This window comes from Arvicola amphibius, chromosome 2 (assembly GCF_903992535.2).
Source record: "Arvicola amphibius chromosome 2, mArvAmp1.2, whole genome shotgun sequence".
Taxonomy (NCBI): domain Eukaryota; kingdom Metazoa; phylum Chordata; class Mammalia; order Rodentia; family Cricetidae; genus Arvicola; species Arvicola amphibius.
Genome location: NC_052048.2, coordinates 10,577,598 through 10,599,483, shown reverse-complemented (window position 1 = coordinate 10,599,483; position 21,886 = coordinate 10,577,598). Strand labels below are relative to the sequence as shown.

General features: G+C 38.7%; 1 protein-coding gene across 1 annotated transcript in view; it reads right to left on the bottom strand.

Annotated features, from left to right (window-relative positions):
• Positions 1 to 4,707: 4,707 nt before the first annotated feature.
• The window catches only part of Plcz1 (phospholipase C zeta 1), a 50,390-nt gene continuing 33,211 nt past the window's right edge, over positions 4,708 to 21,886 (bottom strand). Inside the window, exons 9-13 of the mRNA XM_038318278.1 lie at positions 20,645 to 20,761; positions 18,872 to 19,044; positions 8,054 to 8,180; positions 5,628 to 5,777; positions 4,708 to 4,799 (exon numbers count right to left, since the gene is read on the bottom strand). Coding sequence (XP_038174206.1) covers positions 4,708 to 4,799; positions 5,628 to 5,777; positions 8,054 to 8,180; positions 18,872 to 19,044; positions 20,645 to 20,761 — 659 coding nt within the window. The remainder of the gene's footprint in view (positions 4,800 to 5,627; positions 5,778 to 8,053; positions 8,181 to 18,871; positions 19,045 to 20,644; positions 20,762 to 21,886) is intronic.

Genomic DNA, 21,886 nt, shown 5'->3' with positions numbered 1-21,886 from the left:
GTTTGGAAAATGCTCATGCCTCTGACACACAATGAGCAATGTTCACACATTTGCTTCATCACTGTAGAATGAGTGAGTCTGGAACTGAGGTTTATGTTTTGCAAGGAAACCAATGCCAATGGCAAATTCCACACCAGCTTCTAGCCACCCCCAATGCCCAGCTTGTGGTGCAAAGCCTGTACCCAGCTGTCAGTTTTACCAGTAGTAAGCAAGCAAAACCAGGAAATATAACCTAATTAGAGTGAGCGAGCGAGCATGCACAGCTTCCCCGAGGAACTGACATTTTTACTAAGAGTCGGAAATGCAGAGGTCTTTCTTCACCGCAGTCCCAGGAGTCCATTTAGCCTTTTATCTTCTTCCCTTCAGTACATGATTATTCCTTACAAATGAGCTATGCTTAAGAGGCAAGGGCTGAAGCTGACGTCCTACACTCTTCCCAATCTTCCTGAGATGTGAAAACATTCCATGGCTGTGGAGCTTCTGTGGGTAATGTCAAATAAAAATTCCTGAGAAAATACAAAAAAAGACACCACTTCAAACAGTAAATGCTAAACTATGCACATTTTTAAAGTAGAATCAAAATGTTTAAAGACAGCACATGATTGTTGGGTGGGAAGTAAAAAAAATTAACACTTCTTCAAAAATCATATACGGAGTAGAATATTTAAAGAATTAGTAGTCAGGGATGGGATGATAGTTCAGTAAGTAAAGTGATTGCTTTGCAAGTAGGAGGAGCTGAGTTTGATTCCCAATACCCACATTTAAAAAACCACACAGTTCATAGTGCAATAGTATCACACATAAAGACAGAGAGAGACATAGAGTCAATCCCTGAAGTATGCTGGATTGCCAGCCTAATGAATCATAGTCCAAGTGAGAGACCCTCTTACAAGATTAGGTTGACAACTCCTTTGGAATGACCCTTGACGCCTATGGCTTCCATATGCACACACATACTTGTGAATACACATACATGCATGTACAAGCACAAAAACACACACAAAAACGGCTTCACAAACACATACAAATAAAAAATTAGTTTTCAAAGTCAGCAAGTGAGTTTAATTGGCACCTGTGGGAAAGGTGAAGTGAAGACAACCACTGTCTCTTCTATTTCAAAGTCTAATGGTGCAAATCAAAAGAAGACATTTGTTCCACTAAAGAATTAATACACTGGTTAGGAAGCCTTTAAAAGTCGACAGAATTCCAGATCTCCAAAAGACCTTGGAGATTAGAGATTAGGGCCTTGGATCAGTGGCTGAACATACCCTGCTGCTACATTTACAATTGAGAGCTCAGCAATATCCACTGATTGTCTGCTAAATAGAAGCTATGCATTTCTTCTGAGAAACTTCAACAACATCGTCAGAGGCAGATTTTCCAAAATAACCCATACAGCCCTTAAAAGAGCATAAGACCATGCCTTGAACGTGATAGGACATCTGTACCTTATGCTTGGAAATATCAATTCAAGGTGTATTTACATTTTTAATATTTAGTCTTGAAGGTGAAGTCTTGTAAAAGATTTCTAGATGAGCTATCAAAAGATAATGAGCTTGGACTACACCTTAAATAAACAATTATTCTTGGTTTTTAGTTACATCTGTATAGACAGAGGCTGCTTTTCTGTTTCCCAGCCAGCCAGACCCAAAATAATAACATAGAAACTGTATTAATTAAAACTCTGCTCAGACTATTAGCTCAGATTTCTTAATAACTACCTCTTACATATTAAATTAACCCATTTATATTGTTTTGTATTTTACCACAAGGCTCGTGGTTTACCAGTAAAGTTCCCAGGTGTCTGTCCTCTTTAGTGGCTACGACACATCTCCTCAGCTCTGCCTATTCTCTCTGTACATCTCTTTTCAGATTTTCCACCTGCCTTTACTCTGTTAAGCCATTGGTCAAAAGCAGTTTCTTTATTCATCAATGGCAATAAAACATATTGACAGTATACAGAGGGGAATCCCACATCACCTCCCCTTTTCTGTCTAATTAAAAAGGAAAGTTTTAATTTTAACATAGTAAAATTACAAACAAAAATACAATTATCAAGCAAGAATTATAGTTATAATATTTAGTTCTTTTACATTTGAAAAATTAAGGAAAATACTCTATCATCTATCCTATTTTGTGGGTTTAAAGTTTTATATCTAATCTATCTTTTATAATTATAACTATTTTTCTTCAACTCCATCAAAGACTTCAGAAGGAAATAATATTGCCTAAGTAAACAAGAATATTACCTAAGTAAACTCTAGAATTGATAGAGACATCTTGTTGCCTGGACAGTCACCCAAAGTTCTTCTGTACCATTGGAGCATCCATCTTCAGCTTACAGGCCCATAGTATCCAGCAGGCTCTTTCATGAAGTAGGAAATTTCAAAGACAGTTCTACCTCTATTGGCAGTTTGTCAGTCACTTTCTTCTATGTCCTGCAGAATGTGTGGAAGACTCTTTCATGAAGCAGGAACCATGAAGAACTGTCTCACCTTCTTTAGGAACTTCAGTAGTCACTTTTCTGTGGGTTCTGTGGGTTCTACATGTACAGCATAACATCAAGCAGTCCAGGCAAGAGCAGTTTCTTGCCCAAATGGTTAGCAAACTCCATAAGTAACCTCTTTAATACACATCATCCTCTTGAAGCAGATTGGTGCTGCCAGGAGCAGATGAGTTTCATTGCCGTGATAAGTCCTAAGTTTTTAAAACATTCTAAATGCCATATTCTGTACATTTTTGAAAGGTTTGAAGAATACCTATCCATCTGAAACATATCTCTGTACATCTAGAAAACCTAACTAACATGGCTACAAGCTTGACTATTATAGATGACTATCTATTAACATGTATTTTTAATTATACATTACATTTTAAATGAGCTACACAAACACAATACCTTAATCAAGAGCAGAAATATACATATAACAAAATTTACCTTAAATTTGTATCAATAAACCAAGATCCATACGAATGCAAAGTATTCATCTCTATAGCACATCTAGAGTTGGATTCAGTAACAATAAATATCTATTGGGGTGCTAATTTGCTAGACATACTAAATGTGTCAGCATTGTGGGACTGATCATTAATTTTTCATTTGTTTGTTTTCTTCTTTGCCTCTTTGTTTGGTTTGGGTTTTTTTATTTAAATTTATTTATTTTTAATTAAAAATTTCTACCTCCTCCCCTCCTCCCATTTCCCTCCCCCTCCCTCCATTCCCCTCCTCCTCCCTCTCCAGTCCGAAGAGCAGCCAAGGTTCCCTGCCCTGTAAGAAGTCCAAGGTCCTCCCCCCTCCATCCAGGTCTAGGAAGGTGAGCATCCAAACATACTAGGCTCCCACAAAGCCAGAACATGCAGTAGGATCAAAACCCAGTGCCATTGTCCTTGGCTTCTCAGTCAATCCTCCTTGTCTGCCATGTTCAGGGAGTCCCATTTGATCACATGCTATATCAGTCCCAGTTTAGCTGACCTTGGTGAGCTCCCAGTAGATCAGCCCCACTATCTCAGTGGGTGGGCACACCCCTCACGGTTCTGACTTCCTTGCTCATGTTCTCCCTCCTTCTCAGAAGGGGAGAGTGGGGAGAGCTTGGGGGAATGGGATGGTTGGGATGGAGGAAGGGGGGATATGGGAGCAGGGAAGTATATATCTTAATTAAGCGAGCCATTTGACAGTTGCCAAGAGTCTTGACTCTAGACGAGTTCCCAGCTGTCCATGGAGATGCCCCCAGCTAGATTCTTGGGCAGCTGAGGAGAGGGAGCCTGAAATGGCCCTATTCCTATAGCCATACTGATGAATATCTTGCATATTACCATAGAACCTTCATCTGGCGATGGATGAAGCTAGAGACAGAGAACCACATTGGAGCATTAGACTGAGCTCCCAAGATCCAAATGGTTTGGATTTTTTAAAAAAGAGTAGTTAGTAAGGAACCATATTCTCCACCACTTCTAGCCAAGTAAAATCTCCCTGTTGGTGAAAAAAAAATGAGGCCTCTCATCTTTGACCAAGAGACAGTCTTAAAAGTACATTTTAAGTACCTTAAGTACATTAAGTACAAAAGTGCATTAAGGACAGATTCAAAAATACTGCAAATTAATTCAAGACCCAGGCATGTAAGTCCGCATAATAGATTTCTTTTATATATTTGGAGTCTTGACTATAGTGGGAATGCAAATCAATTTCATACACACTTATAAAAATGTCTGTATAATTACAGGGTACCAAATCAAGCCCACGGCATCCAAGAACTAGACTGAGAATTCTGGGGCTAATTACTCTCTAGGATATGAGGGTACAAAGGGCCTGGCAATCTAATTCCTTCCCACTGTCATAGGTGGTGGTTGGTGTTGAGAAGTTTAAACACGCTTCAATTTCACATCTTCTATGCCATTAAATATTTGCCAACATGTCTTCTATGAACAGGCATACTTTAAGGAGCTGTAAATTCTACTCATTAAAAGTGATATAAGCGACTGGAAGTGCAGCCCTGGAAGAAGAAGCGTAGGAAAAATCAGCAGCCAAGGAACGACATATGTGCACCCTCTGATGTTTTGTTTTTCCTCTTTCTGTTTTGCCCGCTGAATAGTGAATGAGCTGTGTATTTCTGACTTAATGAACTTTTTAATATTATGCTTACTATAAGAAAAGGTACCAACATTCCTTTGGACTGTTTATTGTATATGTATCTAACATGCCAGGTACACTTAGTCACTCTCGATGTACCAAACGTAAACAAAGAGTGAAGAAGGCTCAAGGTTCTCACCCGCTTTGGAAAATAGAGGAACACGACGATAACCTGTGGAAGAGGAATTGCGTCAAATTAGCAATAACAAACTAAGAGCTATGGCCTCAACCTTGCTGGTGAGAAAGGTGGTGTTGTCCACTAAGCGTCTTTACATAGTTAACACTGTGAGTGCACAGTTTTAGGGCATTTTTTTTCAACCTAGAATGTTACTTTTCCATAAACATGAAACATTCCTAGTTTCTGTTCTAACTTCCAGAATTCTGAATGCCCCTGTGATGATCCCACTTACCTCATGTGTCTCCTCTTACAAGGACATCATGTTCAAAAGCTAACCATCACCCTTCTGCTTACAAAAGATCCTGCCTGCTTCCCGAAATGCTTTGGCTGGTGATATAAAAGTGAGCATCCTGAGAGAAAGCCATTGGTAGCACTAAGGAAACCACTTAGGGAAGCTGACAGCACCATGCTGGCAGCCCCCCCAAAGAAATGATCCAAAAAGGTCTGGCTCCCAGGCTCCCAGGCTCCCAGGGCTGTGCTCAGGCAGAAAAGTGATCCAGTGGTCCCCACCCCCACCCCTTGTCTCATGCCTGTCCTTCATCTTCTTGTCGCCATGACTACCTTTCACTGAAAGAGAAGAATTATGATCCTGGTGAAGAAGCACACACACCAGCTTCCCCTAGCATCCTAGCATGCAGCATTCCAAAAGCTAAGAACAGGTCTCTGCAGTTCCGCAAAAGAAAGTACACAGAACCATTTAAAAATGCCGTCATAACCCACTGATGTAGATGAAGAGATGGAGACATTTGATATGATCAAGTGTGGCTTCGATAGAGGTACCTATAAATGATAATAAAATCATCTTACATTTGAGAACATTACCTTTGTTCATGCAAAGAAGTGGTAAAGTGTACTGCCCGAGAAATTCATTTCCTGTTATAAAGCCTTGATTTTCAACAACAAAACGTATCAACGCCAGTTCTGGCACTTGAACAGTAAATGTAAACGTTTCATTCCACCGTGGACTGAAAGCTGAAATATAAAGAAAGAGGTACAAGAATATCACAAATACTTTAAGGAAAAATAAAAAAAAAAAACAATAGGTCTCCACAATTTTTCTTTCTGACACTTGGGCAATAATTAACAACAATACTAATCTGTATTTCAGAGTACTTAAATATTTAATGTAGTCAGAGGGTAGAAAATCTTCTAACAACAATGACACCGTGATTTGAAAACTTTACATAGATTGAAATCCGATCAGGGGTTAATAGGTGGGAGAACTGTCTCAAAAATGTCACTCCGCTGCTTAGTGTTTCATATGACAAAGTGCAGAGCAGAGACGCAAACAGGGACTGGATCCTTACACAGCATGACTGAAGCTAAGACACTCCGCTCATAAGGAAAAGGGGACGTGAGGAAGTTGGACGAGAGGTTTTTCTGTACCTGGCTGTGATATAAAGAAATCCACAAAAGCTGGACAAGGAAGGCCATGAGGCAAGCTCCCTGTCTTACTTTTCACTAATGATGATTTCAGAGTCTTGAGCTGATAAATAATTTGGGACTCCAGTAAAATAAACCTTCCCAATCAACCAAATACATTGCCACAGCAAGAAATCTATGGTTTTTTTCTCCAACTTGATCCAACTCACTCAAAACTTAGAACCTGAGTTCATGGAGTCAAGATAATCACACAGAGATAAAATCTGTGCTTATAGGTCCAAAAGTTGAAAGAGAAATGACACCTGTCCAGATACAATGACAAAGTTTCCAAGTCATGTCAATATTTTTGTTATTTTTAGGACCACTGATAAATCTGTGACTAGTTATAGTGATAAGAGATACCTATGACATCTATAGTACAGTCACTTGGTCACCTTTACCTCACCTTCCTGATCTAACTGTATATGAAGTTATTCACATAACAACCTGGTACAGAAAAACCTCACGTCTAATATCCTCACGTCCCCATTTCTTTATGAAGAGCGTGTCTTAACTACAATCATATTGCATAGGGATCCAGTCCCTGCTTGCATCTCTGCTCTACAACTTGTCACATAAATCCCTAGGAAGTGGTGTGACATCTCTGAGGCAGTTTTCTCACTTGTTAACCCTGATGGATTTCAATCCATATGAAGTTTAAAAAAAAAAAAAACAGTATTGTTGTTATAGATGGCAGCCCTGAGTGCGATTTTTGCCTTTGGAAACAGTAAATTAATTATCTTATCCTGGAATAATGACATTGCCCTAAGAATGGAAATAATTCCATAGGGTACAGGGGTAGATTTAGAGTTGATTCTTTACAGACACTTGGAAACCTCTAAAGAAAATTTATATTCCAAGTCATTGGTCCTCCTATAACACCATTTTATCCTGTGTTCTACCTCCCTCCCTCCCATCATCTTTATCTGATCTCTGTGACTCCTTCATAAACACATCTATGCAAAAGTAACTTGTAACTTTTATAGAGCATGCAAAATATGAAATTTGATTGTGGAGTGTACTTTGCATGTGTGACCAAACTGATGAATTAGCTATGCCTTATCCAGATATGACATTTTTCCCAGATATTCACATCTATAACTATATTACCATTTTTCTAGTAGTCTTATAGTTTTTCCTGTCCACCATCCTAGATCTTTACTTTTCCAGGGTGACTCAAACATGCACCCTCCAATCCTTCCTGGATGGCACCATCTTCCTTGTAACTTGACTTCTATATCTTTTAAGCACTGGATTCCAATCCTGACACTGTATTTCTCATTTCTCTATCATATCTCCCCCCATCGTTACCTACAAAAACAATGCCCTTTAATCTCGGTGCCTTATTCTTCTGTAGATGTCTTAATTTTATCCATTCCTATAGAGAACTCCCTAAGAGCAAGCCTGGCTTCCAAAACTGCCCAAGTGAAATCTCAGTACAACTTGCTCACTTTGTTGTTCACTGTTCTTTATTAAGCATCCCATATTCATCTACCTTGAGTTTCTTGACTTCTTTCTAGCATCTCATAATTGAGTCTTCTTCATGTTTGAGAGTCATGTTTTTTTCTTCCTTAAGTATCCTTGCGTCCAACTGTGAAAAAAATTCTATCCTTTTTCCTATGGACATCTTTTGGTGTTCTAAAATTGCAATACTTTAGTGAAACAGGAGTTCAAGTCTGCTGTACCAAACTGGATTTCCTCAGAGAGATTCCCACAAAATCCAGAGGTGTAACAAACATTCTCTCTGACTAAATTATTTTTACACATTTTTTCTAAGAATTTTTTTCTTAAAAATTAAAATTTTTCTAAGTAGTGGAAGAGCTCACCATTATTCTTAACAACACGAGTCTGCTGCTTCGTGTGGTCATTTGGAACGCCATGGACCTCTATGATCACTAATGCATCGGTCTTGCTAGAGGACAAGCTAATGGGCAATTGGATTCCACTGATGAGCTGTTCAAACACAGAAGAGCAGATGGCCTTAGCTGAGCGGGAGGCTGCATCACCATTTTACCCCAATCTGATGACATAGCCCCCAAAACAAAGGCACTAAACCACTTGCTAAAAAAAAAAAAAAAACTGAAACTGGCAAATCATGGTAATCTTACATTTTAAGCCTTCTACTGTCAAATATCATTAGATATTAACGAAGAATCTCATGTCCTTCAAGTGCATTTAGAGTGGAATCTGCAGTGTCCAAGGATTGTAATTCATTTGTATGTATTTTCATTTTTAAAACATGATCATGTTTTGTTAGTTCGGTGTTACTATTTTTTGATAATTTGCACTGTGTTTCAATTCATTCTACATATACTGAAATATTTCAAAGAAATGTGACTATTTTAAAATATAAAATATTGCACCATATCTTCATGATAGCATTTTCTAAAGAATTTACATTTGAATCATTTATAAAACTTGATATTATCTGCTGTTTCAACATTACCTTAACAAAGAACTGGAGATTGATAAGATCAACTATCTCATATGTAAGTTAAAGTCAGGAATCACAAACATACTTTCAAAAATTACTGATTATGGTTAGGGTTAGGGTTAGGGGTTAGGGGTTAGGGTTAGGGTTAGGGGTTAGGGCTTAGGGCTTAGGGCTTAGGGTTAGAGTTAGGGTTAGGGTTAGGGTTAGGGGTTAGGGTTAGGGTTAGGGTTAGGGGTTAGGGCTTAGGGCTTAGGGTTAGGGTTAGGGTTAGGGTTAGGGGTTAGGGGTTAGGGGTTAGGGTTAGGGTTAGAAAAAAATTACTGATTATATTTGTATTAGTATTTTTTATTGTCCCAGCTAATTATTGAAGCAAAATTGTGTTTTTGTTTTAAGAACAAGCTGAACATAGAACGTTTAAAATGTGATGATTTAAGGTAAGATATAAATTTCCAAACCTAAAACCCCAGTTCTGGCCATAACTACTGTTAAGAGTAATATACTTCCCATTATCTCCTGGATACACACCAAACTTTCAAAGATCTCCTCTCCACAGCCATCTGTTGACCAAAGCTCACTCAAAGTATAGCAGCTAGACTTGAGGAGGCAGGAGAGGAGAGGGCCAGCTAGACATGTGCTGACTCTTGGGTAATATCTTTTTACACAGTCACTAGCACACTTTTAAAAAACTAGAGATAGAGCCCACAAGCCTCCACACAAATTCCATAAAACAGTTGGATCAACCCTCTTACACCTTAATCCTTTCTTGAGCATTGTACGTGTCTACACTGAAACAGGAAACTTGGCAAGAAAAAAAAAACACAAAGATGCAACTAGCAAACTGTTTGAGATTCACAAGTCCCAGATCAGAACTAAAAAAAACGTTGTGGGGGGATGTAAAATGACTGCTCCTGTAGTAATGAATCCCAGTGAAAACAGCAAGGGAAAGCCTCCAGACAGAGTTCAATAGAACAATTAAAAGTGTTCAAACATCTCAAAGAAGACAAAAGCAAAGTACTGAATGAAATGTTGAAGTCAACCAATGGTATAAAAATTAAATTCAATACAGATAGAATAGAAAAAAGATAATTCTAAAAATGAAAAACTCAGTAAGTAAAAAAAAAAACAGAAAACCTCACCAATAAAATAAATAGATCAGCTGGAAAACAATGAATCAGAGCTAGAAAACAAAGTAGAGGAAATACATTACTTAGTAAAAGTGAATGTAAATATATGTATGGAAGTTTGGGGACAAGACATCATGAAAAACATAAGTTATCAATTATAGACCTAAAAGAAGAAAACCATAGAAAAGGCACCAAGAATACCTTCAATAAAATCAGAGATTGCCCAAACCTAGAGAAAAGGATACCTATCCATGTAAAGAGACCTACACAACCCCCCCAAAAAGACCAAAAACCAATCTCTCAATTACATCAAAGGTCTTTAAAAAACCTACAAAATGTACAAAATGACAGGAATTAATACACATCTTTCAATAGTATAGCTCTCAATACTAATGTACTCAATTCCCTAATAGAAACATGCATTCTAGCAAAACGAATGAGAAAACAGGACCCTAGGCCAAGCGGTGGTGGCACACACCTTTAATCATAGAACTTGGGAGACAGAGGCTGTTGGATCTCTGAGTTTGAGGCCAGCCTGGTCTACAAGACCTAGTTCCAGGACAGGCTCCAAAGCTACAGAGAAACCCTGTCTTGGGGGGGGGGGGAGAAATCACAAGAGAAAATAGGATCCATCTTTTTCCTGTCTCCAAGAAATTTACCTTATCATCAAAAAAGACAACTCCTTACAATAAAAGGATGGAAAAGTATTATTCCAAACAAACAGAACTAGGAAATAAGCAGGTATAGGCATAACTATTCTAATATCTGACAGTAAATTTAAAATTAAAACAAATTAGTCAAAGAGTATAATGAAGGTCCCTTCATGATCATTAAAGGAACAACCCACCAAGAAGACATTCAAAACTGAATGTCTACACAAAACACAGGTGCACCCAACCTAACGAAGACATGCTACTATATTTAAAACCACAGATAAACCCAACACACTGATTATGAGTGGATTTAATTCCAACTCTAGCTATTAGACAAGTTACCTTAGTGAAAACTAAACAGAGAAACTCTATATATAAATCAAATGGACCTAACACATCTACTGTTGTGGAATAGTATTTTAAGGTGTGTTACATTTGTTTATGTTGTGGAAAATTTGTTTAATGATGCAAAGGTATGTGACAGTTGTTTAATTTTGTGAAGCTATGCTACTTTGCCTGTCTAAAACACCTGATTAGTCTAATAAAGAGCTGAACAATCATTAGAAAGGCACTATAAATAATAGGTGGGGCTGGCAGGCAGAGACAATAAATAGGAGAAATCTGGGAAGAGCAAGAGAGATGAAAAAGCAAGAAAAGAAGGGGCTAGGTACCCAGCTGCACAGCCAGCTATAGAGAAAAGGGAAAAGTAAGATTACAGAAGTAAGAAAAGGAAAAAGTCAGAGGCAAAAGATACAGGGGATAATTTAAGTTAAGAAAAGCTGGCATGAAAGACATTTAAGGAAATGTTCAACATCCTTAGCTATCAGGTAAATGCAAATCAAAACAACTCTGAGATACCATCCTACACAAGTCACAATGGTTAAGATCAAAAACACCAACAATAGCTTGTGCTGGTGAGGATGCAGAGTAGGGGAACGCTCCTCCATTGCTGGTGGGAATGCAAACTTGTACAACCACTTTGGAAATCAGTATGGCAGTTTCTCAGAAAATTGTGAATCAACCTACCTGAGGACACAGCAATACCACTCTTGGTCATATATCCAAAAGACGCTCAATCATACTACAAGGACACTTGTTCAACTATGTTCATAGTAGCATTATTTGTAATAGCAAGAACCTGAAAATAGCCTAGATGCCCCTCAACCAAAGAATGAATAAAGAAAATGTGGCACATTTACACATTAGAGTACTACTCAGTGGTTTTTAAAAAATGACATCTTGAAATTTGCATGCAAATGGATGGAACTAGAAAAAAAAATCCTGAGTGAGGTAACCCAGATCCAGAAAGATGAGTGATGTGGGAGAGTCTTCTGTTTGTGTTGATTTCATTCGTTAATAAAGAAACTGCCTTGGCCCATTTAATGGGCCGACCCTTGGGTGGGTGTTGTAGACAGAACAGGTAAACCCTAAGAAAGACATACATAGATCCACCTGGAAAGCGGAACAGACAAGATCACCTGACAAAATTAAGAGCATGGGGGTGGGAGAGTAGGAGGGATAGAAGGGGAAGACAAAGGAAGAAGGGGAGAGGGGAAGAGAACTGGAGGGAATGGGATCATTGAGATGGAGGAAGGAAAGAGATATTTGGATTGAGGGAGCCATTATGGGACTACCAAAAAACTGGAACTAGGGAAATTTTCTGGAATTCACAAGGATGACCCCAGCAAAGACCCTAAACAATAGAAGAGAAGGTACCCGAACTGGCTTTTCCCTGTAGTCAAACTGATGAATATCTTAAATATCACCATAGAACCTTCATCCAGCAACTGATGGAAACAGAATGAAGACATGCATCAGAGCACTGGACTGGGCTCCCAAAATTCAGTTGAAGAGTGGGAGAAATAAGAATATGAGCAAAGAGGTCAAGACCATGATGGGTACACCCACTGCAACAGTTTATCTGAGCTAATGAGAGCTCACCAACTCTAGATGTATAGAGAAGGAAACAGTATAGGTCCAAACTAGTCCCTCTGAATGTGGGTGACAATTGTATGGCTGGGCAGACTGCAAGGCCACTGGCAGTGGCACCAGGATTTATCCCTATTTTGTACTGCCTTGTTTGAAACCTATTCTCTTTGAATGGATACCTTGCTCAGACTAGATATAGTAGAAATGGCCTTAGACCTTCCCCAAAGCAATGTGCCTTACCCTCTCTGAGGAGTGGATGGGGGGACAATGGGGCAGCGGGTTAGGTGGAAGGAAAGGGATGAGGGGAAGGAGTGGGAACTGGGATTGGCATATAAAATGAAAAAAAAAAGATTGTTTTTTAAAAAATAAATAAAGTAATGGCAGGGGAGAGAGAGAGATGGGGGGGAAACTCTGGCAAGAAGAAAGCAATTCATAAGTAAGAATAAGGCTTTATGTATTTATTTGGAAGCTGGATGCCCCTCAAAAGAGCAAAGAACCAAAAGAGTAAAGAATTTAAAAAAAAAAAAAAAACAATCTACACTGTTGTACTCAAAACTAAAGAATACACTTTCTTCTTAACTGTTCCTGAAACTTTCTCCAAAATTGTTGATATATTAGGACTTACCACAGCAGAAGAAAGAAGCTCACTTGAGAAAGTGAGCAAACATCACGGCAGAAAGATGCCTGGGAAGAGACAGACCCTTCAAAGGCACATCCCATTTTCTAACAGCCCATTTAGCTACGCAGGTGTTTATTCCTCATCAATGAATTAATCTGTCAGTGGGTAATGAATGCCCTCTTGATCCACTCCTCTCTCAACATTACCAGTGTCTGAGGTTCAAGCCTTTGACGCGAGAGTCTGTGTGGGACATTTCACATCTAAATTCCACTTTGAACCAAATCATGATTCCTTTCACAGTATTTTATCATGTACCTTTAAGGAATGAAAACTTTGTAAGCATAGTTATGATTCTTCTATCACATTTGCAAAAGCTAATAGTATCCTTTTAATGTTCCAAATTGTCCAATCAGTGTTCAATGTTTAAATATTTGCAATTGTCTCCTGTGGTTTTTAATTTGTGCAGATGAGAATGCAAATATAGTTCATGTGTTTTAATGTAAAAAAATGTGAGAAAATTGAAAAAATATCTTGTATACTTTCTTCCCTGGATGTAAGACCTGATCTCCTGGGTATGTTAGGGAAGTAAGTTGAGGATGTACTTCAGCCTATAGGCAGAAAAAGACAACTTTCTAAGCAGGATCCTGACAAGACAGACAACTCAATTATGAGACCTCATGAAACCAAAAGGCTCCCATAGAGCAAAAGGTATCATCATTAAACTGAAGAGCCAGTCAACAGAATGGGAAAAAATATCAGCTATATATCTGACAGAGAGTTAGTATCTACAAAAGCTGAAAAACAATCAGACAAACAAACAAAAAAACAATTAAATATCACAAAAACAAACAACCAGTTAAAAGATGTGGCATGGAACTAAATAGGGAGAATTATATTATATATGTGTATTCAATTCTCAAACAAAAAAGTTATAAACCTAAAGATGCAGTTATAAAAACTGAAGGACAGTTTCAGTCTCTAAGGATGAGTATATGTTTGTATATTAATTACTCATATAAAGAAAGAGAAAAGGAGCGGGGCGGAATAGCGAATGGGAGGTGAAAGGAAAATAAAACCCGCTGGCTTGTAACATCTGCTGTCTTAAACCCATACATTATGATATCAACTATACACTAAGATGACTAAAAAAAAGTGAGCAGTCTGGATTCAAGTGGCAGAAATTCTTCAGCAGAGTTAGACATCTGCCTGCTTAGGAAGAACATTGTTTATAGACCTTTCCTACACTACTCCCAAATCTGAGGGCTTGCCAGCTAATGATCAGCTATTCAGAGAAAGGGCCTTAGCAAGATGGGGATGTTTCATGTTAGTACTCTCTATGCCAAAGAAAAGAATGGGCTACACTCTCATTTCACAGGAGACAGAATAAACTGGATGTGTTGATGGTCTTCATCAAGGACTTCAGGAAGTTTATGGCAAATCCATGCCTTTGGGTTTCCAAGTTGTGCTCCATAACCTATAAGATCAAAATGAGAAACTACAAAGCCCCTGAGTGCACGAGAGGAGGACTCAACCCATGACTGTGGTGTGTGGCTATAGAGACTGCTTCCCTGAAGACTCACTAACCTATCTGAGTCCAACCACTTAACACCTCAACATGAGAGTCTCGTAATACACACCCAGAACACTCACAAGCATCTCAGTGCACAAACTACCTTGAAACTCCATTTCCAGCAAGAAAGCACAGATGCTCTGAGCTATTCTCAGCATGCAACAGATGCTGTCACTCATTCGATTAGCTTCCACATACAAAGCATGTGTTTTATGTCAGATCCTGTCAACTAGGCTTGAACAGAACACAGTTCCCATTCTTAAAGAATCCTCAGAAAACTGGGGAATAAGGACAAGAAAATGAATATAATGCAGTGTGATAACTGCTATAATATGTACTTGTGTAGGTTGTGACAGAAAAATAGGAGACTGTAAAATAGGAAAGAAAAAAAGAGGAGGACAACTGAGGGGAAAAAAAGGCTTCCAAAAAGTAATAATTTATTTTAAGTCATGAGTCAGTTGGGTCATGCCATATAAATTTAATCCCAGCATTCAATGCAGAAGCTGACAGATCTCTGTGAGTTCACAGACAGCCTGTTGGCCTAGTAGCAAGTTCCAAGATAGCTATGATTGCACAATAAAATCTTGTCTAAAGGAGAGGGGGGAGTCCAGAGAGAGACAGAGACAGACAGAGAGATAGAGACATGGAGAGAGACATGGAGAATTCAGCAGGAAAGTGAATGGTAAGAAGGAAGAAGACTGCAACTCAAGGAAGGAAATCCTGGTCATGGCCATGGAATAAGTTAAGGCTAGACATAGTGAGACATGGGTATAGAGAAGTAAGCCATGCCTTGACTAGCACAGTAACTGGTAGGCAGAAATGAATTTTAAGTACTAATGAGATCATCATTGTAGCAAAACCTAAAGCTTTCTATATAGAGAAGAGTATCCAGAAGGACATAGACAGGCTATTTTAGTTCAGATTCTGTATTATGATGACAAGAACAACCTTGAAGAAATGCTTGTTCAGCTTACATTGTGTGGGAGTCAAAGCAGGAACTTGAAGCAGCTTACCACATCCACAGTCAAGAGCAAAGAGAATCCATGCATGTAAGCTTGCTGCTCAGCTTACCTGCTTCTTGTATAAATCCCAGGACCCAAAACAAGGGGATGGGACCACCCTCTTTCATCCTGGGTCTTACCAATGAGAAAATCTCTTGGGGCTGGAGAGATGGGTCAGTGGTTAAGAGTGCTTGCTGTTCTCCCAGAGAAACAGAGTTTGTTTCCCAATTCTTGCTTGGCTGCTTACAACTTTATCACTCCAGTTCTAAAGAATCCAAGACCCTCTTCAAGCCTCCATGGGCACCAAGCATGCACTAGGTACATAGATATACACACAGACAAAATACCCATACACATAAAGGAATAAAATGCTATTTTAAAAGAAAATCTCTCGTAGACATGCCCACAAAGCAACCTAACCAAAATAATCTCTCCCTGAGACTGTCTTCCCTGGTGATTACAGACTAGGTCAAACTGACAGTTAAAATTAACCATCAAAGCCGGGCGGTGGTGGCACACGCCTTTAATCCCAGCACTCGGGAGGCAGAGGCAGGCAGATCTCTGAGTTCGAGGCCAGCCTGGTCTACAAGAGCTAGTTCTAGGACAAGCACCAAAGCTTCAGAGAAACCCTGTCTTGAAAAATACCAAAAAAAATTAACCATCAAGTAGACTGATTGGACATGTTAAAAAGTCAAAAGAAGAGACCTAATGATAGATAATAAATTCCTGAAACAGAACAGCAGCAAAGGTAGCTAGACCAAGAGAATGGATAATGAAGACATGAAGTGGGCTGGGTAGAATTTAAAGATGGATGATATAGGAAGTGAAGGAGATGTATAACATCATCCTGGTGTCTGGTGTGAGCTGGTCAGATGAATGGTGCTGTTCATTGAAATGTCAATAAAATATTTAAAGGTGGATTGACTAGGAAGAGATGTTCAGTTTTAAATTTTTCAAGTTTGACAGTATACTGATTTAATAGGTGTGGATGCTTGTTATATTGTTTAAAACATACTTAGGTTCTAAAAAATGAGGTCAGGTTAAAGATTTGAGCCTTATTCATGGTTAAAATCATGAACCATTGTGTAAGAGAATTTGAGAAGAATCATTAGTGTGGAACAAGCTGAGGATAAAAGCTTTATTCAATATAAATAATTTAGGAGAAGGTATAGGAAGAGGAATCCATCAATGAAAGCAAAAGATTCTCATGGCAGATAAAGAAATCAGGGCTCAAAGAGACTTGAGTATTTTATGCAGGATTCTTAAGAGTGGCCAATCCAAGCCAGGCAGTGGTGGTGCATGCCTTTAATCCCAGCATTTGGGAGGCAGAGGCAGGTGGATCTCTGCAAATTCAAGGCCAGCCTGGTCTACAAGAGCAAGTTTCAGGACAGGTTCCAAAGCTACAGAGAAACCCTGTCTCAAAAAAAAGAGTGGCTAATCCACCTTTTTCCACTGCATCAACTACTTAAAAGATGCAAAAAGGAAGCCAACGTGACAATTCCCTTGTAAAAGAAGCCCAGTGGTTAATAGTACTTCTCCAGATGCCAAAAAAAGTGTCAGCTAATCAATATTTGCTGCACCTATTGTAGGTGATTTCTAGGTGTCTACTTTGACTGGATTATAGTGTCACAGCATCCTAACAGCAGGAGCAAAGCCAGCTGTGTCCCTCACCAAGGCATTTCCTCCTGGCCATCTTTTCTCCTTTCAGATTTATTTTAGAAAGCAGAAGCAAAACCTCCTGTTCTTCCCTTGAGTTAAATGGCTAGGACCAGAAGCAGGTGAGAGTATACTCCCAAGCCCTGCAGTGTGATGACAGTCCTGAGCAGAGACGAGACAGAGACTGTAGGCTAAGCATATTCTGGGGACTCCAGGGTTTCAGGCACTACAGCCAAGAGCAAAGATCAAGAGGCCACTCAACAGCTGGCAGAGTTCCAGTATGAAACACATAGCTGGAAACTATAGCAAGATCACTGACCTAAATTCCAGAAGGGCATCTGAGATGATGCCTATGGTTGTAGGGGCAACCAGATAAACAGAAGGAGGCACACTCCAAAGAGGTCATACCTATCTAATTCATTAGCAAACAAACCCTCCAGTTTCAGACTTTATATAAGGCTGTGGGGGTACAGCCTTAAGGAGTGGCTTGTAATTAAGTGGGAGAAAAATGCAACCAGACCTTTGTAAAGGTTCAGTGACATTTTACAAAGCAAATAAACATTGCACTTAGGTCATAGAGAATGAAGAAAAGTTGGTGATAATGGAGACAGCTGCTTTGCTCTCAACAAAACTGTATGGAAAATAATAAACAAAAGATGAAATAATGAGGCAGGAGAACTGAGAAGGGGCAGAATGCAGATACAAATAAAGAAGAAGTAACATGAGGAAACCATCAATTGGAGACTAGAAGTGCAGGAGAAAAATGCACATCTATATTAAAATAAAAATAAAAACACAAAAAATTCTGAGAGGAAGGCTCAGCAGTTAAGAGTAGACACTGCTGAGGATCAGGGTTCAGTTTCTAGCACTCATGAGGGGCAGCTCCCAATCAGCTGCACCTCCAGCTCCAGGGTCTGATGCCCTCTTCTGGACTCCACAGGAATGTACTCTAAACACACACACACACACACGCGCGCGCGCGTGTGCACGTGCACACACTCACACACACACACATGCACACAACTAACTAAATTAATCTAAAAATTGAAACATATATTTTGATTCGTCAATGTAGGGAGTAAATGTTAAAAGTTCTCTCAAACTACAGGGGAAAAATGAGAACATTCTAATCTTGTAACACATTAGTAGATGTGGAAGATAGATACAGAAAAGATATGTACATAGCTTCCTGTATTTGCAATTGAACAGAGTTCAGAGACTTATCAGGGAAAAATACTGTATTACAAAAGTAAGAGATTAATGAGAAGGAAATCGCTCCTGGAATTTGCGGATGAAATTCTTTAAAATGAAGGGACAAACAGCAGCATGTCCATGAGGTCATCAGCAGGCTGAAATCAAACCACTCCATCACAGTGCTAAATGGCAAAATACAATGGAATAATATAAACAGGTCTCTCAGAAAAAAAAAGGTCTTAGCCTCAATATTTCTAGTCCCTGGCAGAAAATCATTCATGTGAAAATGCACAGAAAGACATTTTTCAGACACAGAAAAAGATGCTAAAATGGTACCCATTAATTGTGTCTAAAAAGATTAACAGGAATTTAAGAGGCATTAGAGCAGATCAGTAGAATTGAAATATTAATATACACTACCTGGTTTACTTAAAAACCAGCAAAGAACAAGTCATTAATCTTACTCGTATTGTGAGGGTAATCGGGTGGCCATCTCCTATTGCTTCTCTTGGGTTAAAGCTCAAGGTTGCATCTCTTAGGAAGTCTGGCTTCAAAAGATACCCAGAGCCTCCGTTATCCAAAAATTTCCCATTCTGCAAGTCCATAGGCAGTCCAGGGGTTTGGAAATTCAAGGCCACTGTGAAAACAAGTATGTTGACATTGTCTGGGAACAGAGAGTGTATTTAAAGACATTCAGTTCAGTGGTGTGTCAAAACCATCACACACTGCATACCTTCATTTATTCTAAGACTATGGATCATTCATCTAATAATTCATGATTTTTACACTTTTGTTTTTGCTGTCTTGATGTGGTGGTTTGAATGAAATGAAATGAAGACGGTCTCCATAGGAACATAGGAAGTGGGTGTGGCCTTGGTGAAGGAAGTGTGCCACTTAGGGTGGGCTTTAAGGCTTCAAATATTCAAGCCAGGCCCAGTTTCTCTTTCTCTTTCTCTTTCTCTCTCTCTTTCTACTGTCTGAAGATTCAGATGTAGAACTCTCAGCTACCTCTCCAAGACCATGTCTGCCTGCATGCTGTCTTGTTTCATGCCATTATGATAAGGGACTAAACCTCTGAACTGTAGTCCAGTCTCAGTTAAATGTTTTCTTTTATAAGAGTTGCAGTGGCCATGATGTCTCTTCACGGCAATGGAAATCCTAACACTTGCCTATGTCAATATGTGTCTGTGAATTGTAACATTGCAAAATAAATTATTATATAGTTGTTGGTTGTTGGGTTAGGTTTGGGGACAGCAAATCATATAGCACAGTCTGACCTCAGGATCTCCATGTAAAAGAGGAAGACTTTGAACTCCCAAAGCTCTTGTCTCTCCTTTCCCTCATACTGAGATTACAGGCATGCCTCATGATATCCATCTACTATACAGCTTTGAATAATGCAAGGAAAGTGGCATTCAGTATGGATTCCCAAAAGCAATGCATGTGTCAAATAATATTTAATAAATACAAAAATAAAGAAAATAGGGCTGGGACTCTACCTCAGGGTAGCATGTTTCCTTAACCTGTGTAGGGCCTTATATTTAATCATCAGTACTGATATCTACTGTTAAGGAAAAGAAAGCATCAACTATAATATAAATATCCAGGTCCAAGAGGTGGCTATGTTCCCTAAGATAGTGAGAAACTGGTATACACAGTGACTGATAAGTGGTCCGGGTATACAGTCCTTCCTCAAAACTTACTTATTCCATCTGACTCTACTCTCCATATTCTCAGACCTACACACAAGCCTCTTCACGGTCCAGGAAATGAAGAATGAGCAATGACAAGCATTGACATTGAGTGGCTGGGGCTGGTGTCATATGTGCTCTTCAGTTAGGAGCAAGAAGAATCTGGCACAGAGAAATGACCAGTCCTGTGACCTTACTCGTCTTCTGAGACTGAGAGTGTCAAAGCTCATGAGAAGTCAAAATGATGGAGGACACTTGACTAAAAAGAAGGCTTGAGCCTAACTCAAGCAAGGAACTTGATCTTTGATTCCCCTTCTGTCCATCTGGTCACCCTGTTCCTCAAACACAAACTTTCCAATATCAAGTCCTTGTGACTTAATCTTCTAACCCTCTCCAGTCATTGGGGGAAAACTTTAGCTCTAGAAACCAGTGATTTATCAATATCCCACTTCCATGGTCAGAACTTTTCCAGAAATTTCCATTAACTCACCCAAGGAATTCATTTCCACTTACATTTGCAGGTAACCCATTATCCTACATACATACCCATCTGACAGCCTACATTCCAAAACTCTTGAGGGTTAAAATTAGAAGAGTCTGCTCTGATCATTTTGGGGTAAACTCTGGTGATGAATGACTTGGTATGGAAGATTAATTCATGGGCTAAAAAAAGAAAAGTAATACAATTGTGTGAAGCATTTGTAATAAAAAAGCTATTTTTATATTACTCATATATAAAAATAATTCTTTGCATGACCTGGGCAAAACCATTTATCAATTACAAGATAAAAAATTCTAGGCATTTATGCTTACAAAATAATTCATAAAATTTCATAATATTTCATGGAACAACTTACATACATTGATTATGTACTTGAAGAACTATTTTGCTTTTACACATCCAAATTAATTTCATATTAGTAAAAAAAATACACACGATTCCAAAATAAAATATATTTTATCAGTTTGATTTTTTTTACATTTTCATTTTCACATTAAGATGGACTCAAATGTAAGTCATATAAAACTATGTATTTCTAGTTCAATTAATTTAGTGATCTTTTCACATATTTAAAGAGTTTAGAGGGGCCCTCAAATTATCTGGCTTAGCTCCCAGTCCTCTGGTCCCGCATTTTTTTTCTCAAATGCATCCAACTCTGTTTTCAACCTTCCATTGGCAATCTCATGGACTTCCCAACATTTTCATCTCTAATATGTCTTTTGCTAAGCTATCTACTTGCTTCTAACATGTACATATCTGTACACAGTATATTTCTGCTTGGCTATAAGTGACTTGGGATTAAAAACTAATTTGCATCCTTCATCATTTGACTCGTGTTCGTTAGTTGAACACAGATGTCAATTTTCTCCAAGATTTTTCATCTTTCACTGAACAGATCTCATTACCACAACCATTTCTGAGAATATGACAATCAATATTGAGAGAAATTATTGCCATGTATAGTCTTTGGTATTTGTTAGTGGGACAGAACCCTTTCCTCCTTGACCTAAATGCTGTTATTTTAGAAGCATTTTGAATTTAAAAGCCAAATTTTGTTTTGAAATCATGACCCCTTCTGTACTCTAAAGGAAGTCTATCCACAAGCACAACAAGCACACTTGGAACCTAGGGCTGGCCATCTACATAGTGTTGCATTAATGGTGATGATAAATTCCAAGTGTCAACCTGGTTGGGTTAAGAAACATCCACACATCAACAAGGCATACCTACATGTACGTCTGTGAAGGTATTTATACAGAGGATTACTGAGAAAAACACCCTCATTA